Source organism: Nyctereutes procyonoides, unplaced genomic scaffold, assembly GCF_905146905.1.
Source record: "Nyctereutes procyonoides isolate TBG_1078 unplaced genomic scaffold, NYPRO_anot_genome, whole genome shotgun sequence".
Taxonomy (NCBI): Eukaryota; Metazoa; Chordata; class Mammalia; order Carnivora; family Canidae; genus Nyctereutes; species Nyctereutes procyonoides.
In genome coordinates, this window is record NW_026575148.1 from 7870973 (window position 1) to 7878011 (window position 7039).

Consider the following 7039-nt stretch of genomic DNA (forward strand, 5'->3'; position numbering starts at 1 on the left):
AATAGAACTGGGCCATCTGTTCACTTTAGTGAGATATTTGTAGTAATAATCACAGGTATGGCTCCACTGTGACCAATTTTCTTCTGTGAAGATGAGAAGGGAAGTCAGTTTGACTTCCTTGTGCATCAATGTCAGGCATACATTTAGGCAGACAAGGAAATCTCTTTCTTGTTTTGCTCAAGGACTAAGCCTAGCCAGAATCTTGGAAGTTGTCCTACTTTTTCAGAGCCCATGCAATGAGTCATCTGCTTTGGGATGGCAAAAGGAAGACTTCACTGGACAGGAAACTTTTCAACCAATGTTGAGCCTCTGATTCAGTCTCACGTATCTAGCCATGAACTTGAGTAAAAGCCATGGGTGCACAGCAGCTCTGGTTCGCTGTCCGTGGTCCTGACACAGCCTTCTTTGCCTAGGTGTGGTTGTTGTTTACCCAGGCCTGGTCATTCCCTACCCTGATACTTTGCCTTTTTATTCTTTCTTTTAAAATTCCATCAGTTTCAGAACAAATAAAATTGCAAATTATTTCACAGGGTTTATAAATTCCATGTCCTTTCAATAGTTTTATCACCTTTCTGTCACTTATAGTTTCTTTCTAGCAAGTTGAAAGGATGTATTCTATCTCTCACAAAGCTTCCATAATTCTCTGGAGTGTCCTAGGCAACAGAAATCATGATAACAGAAAACAGGCCAGCCAGGATAAATTTCTACCAGTATGGCACATTCTTGAGAAAAGGCAACATGCGTACACAAATTTCAATACTCCCAATATGGTCACCATTTCTATTGTTATGTATGCTGATCTTGAAAACAGACTTCAAAAATCAATAGGTACGCTAGATGTACGTTCAAATTGTCCTCACACTATTTAGCTATATTCATTCTAGACATTTCCTGCTCTTGCCTAATCATTGAATATAAATACAAATCAGGATAAAAAGATATCATATGCTTTCAGTGAAGCAATACAATACTTATGGAAACACTTGGCTCATGAAGACATGGATTTAAAACTTGCTCATAAACACTAGTTCCCCATATAATGAAACCAAACCAAAATGGCAAGATATGTTTTCAGTTATTCTGAAATGTTTTTAAAATCCATGTTCATATGTTAAATTTCTTTGGCATCCCCCATTGGACATTAAAGTGCTCAGTAAATAATAGGCATATAATAAAAGGTTGTTAATTGATTATATTGGTAAACATTTTATTAGAGCTGCCATTAGTTTTCAATATTCATTTTCATGCTTTTAGACTGGATTTGTGAGCTAGTATTTTAAACATATTATATATATATTATATATAAAATGTTTAACTCAGCCTATCCAATCCAATCCAGTTATTATTATGTGCAGTGATAACCCTGTAGAAATAACAAACACTACAGATAATTGTGACCGCTAAAACATAATCATATTTGCAAACTGCTTTTTGCTCTTTTTGGAAATCATAAAGCAGATGTTTGAAGACAAATGCACACACTTACACGATCATCATCAGATAACCTCTTAGTAATATGAAGGGCACTCCTTCGAGACCTTCGGGGATGGTTTTTATGTTTGAATAAGTAGTGATTTTCAAGTGATCCAATCTATAAAAGAAAAATATTAAAATAAAAATCCACTTTCCAAAATAAGTATATATGGATTAGATTGTAACCCGAGTAACTTAGAGACAGGCAATTTTTATTAAGCCCATTCTTTAGGAGGAAGACACTGATAGACGCCTTCACTCTCTCATGACTGTGTTGTGTGAGATGAGCTTACAATATCATCACTTTTGCTAATGGTATACTTGGGGGTTAGTGATACCTCTTTTTCACACATTTCAGAGGAACTACATTGGTTTTCCTGTGTAACAATACTGTGTGGGTACATTTCTTAAAAAAAAAAAACTCTCTTTATCAAATTTATCCTATCAGAGAATAATTTGTGGAAAGCTGGCAAACCCTTTGGGTACTATATATGGTCAGTGTTACCTTCAGCTAAAATAACTTCTTGTTGTTATAAAATATAGTCATTGAAATATAGTGATAATTGTTATAAGCTACCAGTAGAGACCATTTGACTTTCCACTAGTTCAAGGCGTTCTATACACGGAGTTGGGGAGAGGGAAGAGTAGCCATAAGAAAACATCACCAATGCTTAGCTCTTTCTCTGTTATCAACTGGTTTTGCTTCTGGTCACTTCTCTAATTCTATCTTTATCCCGAGGCCTTTGGGAGCTCAGGGTAATGATGCTAAATTACTGTAAACAACGGGAGAGATAAACGGAATCAAGAAAGCACTATCAGTCTTTTCCAAAGAATTTTTATTTAAAAAATGTTTGTTAGTAATGTCATTTTAGCTGGAAATGGCTAGAAAAAATCTATCACGTGCAAATCATATGTAGATATAGATTTCCCCCCATTATTTCTTAAAGATTCCTGTGATCATTCCATCCCTTCTTTGAAGAGCCTACCAAGAATACTAATTTATTTTTTGGTTTGGGATGTGTGATTTTTGAAAGTAATTCCCATAACGAATGGTGCAGGTTTGGATATATGTCTGGGGCTAACAGGTAAGAAGAGGAAAAAGGGATATTTTTGCTCTCTTACCCAGTCTTTTTCCACACAGTTACCAGTGCCATTCAGCTGCCCAAAAGACGTAGGATCAAGTCCCCAGTTATTCCCGTATAGGATGTGCAAGATTTCCTTGATGCCCACAGTAGCTACCAGTACAATTCCACCTACTGCTCACACTCTCCTTAGATCCCAACAATTCGCTGCAGTTTCTTCTAAGCTGCTCTCTTTGAATCTTCCACCTGTCCCACAATCTGTTTTCTATGCCTTGAGTGCCTTCTACTCTCACAGTGTTCTCCTGGCAACCTTTGACTCTTCTTCCTGAACCCTGTGCAAATGTTTCCTCCACTGCGCTCTTTTTTCACTCCTCTCCAATTCTTGTCCCTCTTAAATCCCTCAATCAACAAATAGTGAGATCCAGGTGCAACTTCTATTACACCAATTACATGCAATTCCAGTTATTTGTTACTAAAAATCTCTCCTTTAGCTTCTTGATTCCTTGAAAGTTTCTTTTCCTCCTATTATTCCTCAGCCCCCAAAACAGAGCCTTGGTACAGAACAAAATCTAGGCAAAAACAAAAAGTCTTGGTCTGCTACTGGGACGCGGGGACCGGCTTTTCTGCTGGGCATTTTAAAGACAATTTGGCTCATAAAATTAGAGAATGAAGCCTCTGGCAAGGAGAGGCGTATTCCCCAAGCGGATTCGATCTATGGAATCGCCAACGCCCACGCCGATTACTCATCCGTGACTTCAGCGGCATCTCTCCAACCACCTCCAGAAAAAAAAAAAAAAAAAAAAACCGCGCCAAAATGTTTTACAACTCCCTCCTCCCCCGCTTTGAGGCACACTTCCAAGGCAAGGGGCGAGGGCTTGATTCTGAGCCAAGGGAAAGGAAAGCTTAGATTAAAAATCATACCCCCTGGGGTTTCTCCCGGAATCGCACACCTAAGCTGTCACTCTAGTAAAGCCTTACCCCCCTCCCGCCCCCCCCCCCCAACTATCTATTAAACCAGCTCTCCCTAGGACAGGCAAGTTCTTATCAGAAACTGAAACCCTCGCCTTGGGGAAGCTATTAGGCATTTGGCTGAAGGACAGGAAAGAAAGAAAACCTTGCCCCCCACAGTCATTTCTGCAGCTTGACCCTTCAGGCGGACTGACCCAGCGAAGTTGGGAAGCTCGGACTTTGCAAGTTCCCCGGGAAGACCTGAACCTCCCGGCTGAGGTGAGCAGAGTTGGTCCCGCGTGTCTCACCCACCTCTGCTCCCGCCGGCTCCCCAGGCTGCTCCGCGGGCCCCCAGCCTCTGGGTCCCGAGTCCCGGCCTCGGGCGCTCTTCCCATGCCCTGGGCGTGCCCGAAAGGCTGCGGGCGCACATCGCCAAGCCCGTTTGACCCCTTTGCATCAGGACTTGGATCTGATGCTGCCATATTGAAAAAAAAAAAAAAAAAAAAAAAAGGAAACAGCCGCCTCCTGACGCAGAGCCCAGCTGAGTCCCAGGGGACAGAGCGCAATGCCTCTCCCGGGGGCGCTCGGTTGGTAAGAGCTGCGTGCATCTCAAGTTCGGTGAACAAGCGTGGAGGGATTTTTTTTTTTCCCTCCCAAACCACGCGGGAATGGATTTAAATGCCAAAGCGGACGACAGCAAGAATAAGCTCTCCCCAGCTGCAGCGGCTTCGTTCTGCCTGGCTGCTTCCAGCCCAAACAATAAATAATGCAAGCCTTCTTTCTCCAAGCGCGCCAGGGGCGAGAGCTGCAGAAGCTCCTGCTCTTCGCCCACTGGGCTCAGGAGAGTGCGACCTGGGGCTCCCACTTGGGAGATCGCGCTTCAGTCCCGCCGGTCCCCGTGGGCCCCAGAAAGTTTCTGGAAAGTGCAAACTCTTACCTGACCCAAAAGGTCATAGCCCAGCTCCTCGGCTATGGCCGAAGCTGCCTCCGGTCCCCCGGGGATCTCTGCCGCCCATTCATTCACAAACTGCCTCTTGGCTTTTACACTGTTCAATGCACACCAAGCGCAAAAGAGAGCGAAAGCAGTACACTGCAGAGTCCAGGCTCTTCGCTCCATGGCTCTCACGCTCGCTTGCACACAAGTCAGAAGGAGATGAGGGAAAAGAAGCAAGAGAAAGAAGCAAGCAAGGAGAAAAGCTAGAAGCACTAGCCCTCTTCACCCTCGGACTCTGGACCACTTCTCGCTCCCGGTGGCTCTGCAAAGAGATAGGAGGCGCGCGAGGAGAGGCTGGGCGGTGGCGAGCGCTCTTTGGTCTCCCGGCTGAGTGGAGCCCCAGCCCTTCCAAGCCGGAATGGAAATGAGTGTTTACACGTCAAATCGACGAAAGCCATCTCTTGACGTCAGATCTACCTGGACTAAGATCTGGATGGTATTCCCGGGGGGTTGGAGAATCGGCTAAAATAAGCAGGGAAGGATTAGGGAAAGGAAGGAACCGTTTGCTGGGATCAGTTAAGTCTGCTCCCTGACTGTAAATTCTGTAGTCATGAGAAACACCTTCACTTCTCAAAGAGAAGTGCCCCTATTTGAATGTTACTACCAAGAAGCAAAGGCTGGGAGTTACAGTACACTTTGCCTCCCTTCTGTCCGTTTTTTAAAAAAATATATTTACTTAATTATCTCACGGGTTGGGGGGGGCAGGAAAGGAAGGAGGTGAGTTCTTATAAGAGCCCTGTGGATATCAGCACCTGCTATGAAGAGCAGGGGTCTTAAGTCTGAAATCGGACAGAGGTTGGTAGAGCAGAGAGGAGGGAAGCTTCTGTTGACCAGATTCTGATCGAAATTGCCTAAGAACATAAGCACATGAGGAAGGCATTGTTAAAGCCATACTTTTAAAAATGTATTCTTAACTAACATTTGAAACCCCCTTAAAGGGGATGCCTGGGTGCCTCAGCCGTTTAGTGCCCGCCTTCAGCCCAGGGCATGATACTGGAGACCCAGGATCAAGTCCCACGTCGGGCTTCCTGCATGGAGCCTGCTTTTCCCTCTGCCTGTGACTCTGCCTCTCTCTCTCTCTCTCTCTCTCTCTCTGTCTCTCATGAATAAATAAATAAAATCTTAAAAGAAACCACCTTAAAGAAAACAAGTTTAGTTCATCCTCTCCTGAGTTTCTCCACTCAGTAAAACAATATCTAAAATTCTATTCCAGGGATCCCTGGGTGGCGCAGCGGTTTGGCGCCTGCCTTTGGCTCAGGGCACGATCCTGGAGACCCGGGATCGAATCCTATATCGGGCTCCCGGTGCATGGAACCTGCTTCTCCCTTTGCCTGTGTCTCTGCCTCTCTCTCTCTCTCTCTCTCTCTCTGACTATCATAAATAAATAAATTTAAAATAAAATAAAATAAAATTCTATTCCAGATATTGCAAAGCCTAGATTCACCCCTTCTTTGCTGTGCTTATCAGAAAAATGATTAATCACATACGTTTTAATAGAAAGTTATTTTCTTTAACTGTCAACAGTGGGGTCTAGGGACCCATACACTGTTGTGTAAACTCAGGGAGAGAAAGAGCAGGTGAACTCTGAACTTTCTATTTTTTCTCAGTAGGGCTCTTCACTTTGGTTTTAAACTGAAGTTGTTGTGCCATTACTTTTCCATGAAATGCTCAGTGTCACTTTGTGGGAGAGTTTTTTTTTTTCCCATGGAAAGAGAATAAGCGAGAGTCTAAATGCCCCCCCCCGCACCTCTTACCCACCCCCACATGGACCCCAGAAATGAATTCAGTCTGCGTTGGCTGGCTGAGCCTCTCTGGGTCCTGAGGGATTTAACCTGCCTGGCAAAGCCCCGGGCGTAGTGTTCAGCACCGCGGAGTGGACAGCGCCCCGCGCGGCGGCGGCCAGGGCGGCCCTTCCTGCTGAGCCTCGACGTATTGAGGTCCTTGTGCAGCTCTCCAGAACCAAGCTGTTTCTCATTTGATCTGTCTTCCCCTCTTTAAATAGAAAAAAATAGGAAACTGACTGCAGGGGGGAAGTGTGGTTCGGTTCCTGATCGTGACTACTTACCTCAAGCTCCCAGGAGCGTGATGGACTCATCCCAAAAGTAGAATTGTGAAGCGTTAAATGTCTTGTCTGTGAAAGGTTTTTCTTCTCTTCTCTTTTCTTCTCTTTTCTTTTCTCTTCTTCTTCTTTTTTTTTTAAAGCTCCCAACCACCGGGGGGCGCAGCCTATTATAAGAGAAAGAAGAAAAAGCATAAGATTGGAAAGAGGGCATATGAGATTGAGGAGAAAGGAAGCGATCAGACTAGGTGGAGGATGAGACTGAGTAGTGCTAATTCTTCATTTGCTTTCATGTTCTCAGAAATGTAGACTAGGTTAATAATTTCTTTAAACATAAAGCTTCTTAAAAAATAAATGTCAATGTTAATAAGCCACGTGATCCAGTTAAGTGTATAATATAATAATAATAATAATAATATAATGTGTAACTCTCACTTAAGGTGTTGTGGAATGGGCTCAGATTAATAGCTCTTCTATCCTGTA

The 7039-nt window shown here is 43.8% G+C and overlaps 1 protein-coding gene across 1 annotated transcript in view; it reads right to left on the bottom strand.

The window, feature by feature from the left end:
- The window catches only part of PCSK1 (proprotein convertase subtilisin/kexin type 1), a 42679-nt gene extending 38059 nt beyond the window's left edge, over nucleotides 1-4620 (bottom strand). The window contains exons 1-2 of the mRNA XM_055312760.1: nucleotides 4441-4620; nucleotides 1487-1591 (exon numbers count right to left, since the gene is read on the bottom strand). Of these exons, the coding sequence (XP_055168735.1) occupies nucleotides 1487-1591; nucleotides 4441-4620 (285 nt within the window). The remainder of the gene's footprint in view (nucleotides 1-1486; nucleotides 1592-4440) is intronic.
- Between the last annotated feature and the right edge of the window lie 2419 nt (nucleotides 4621-7039).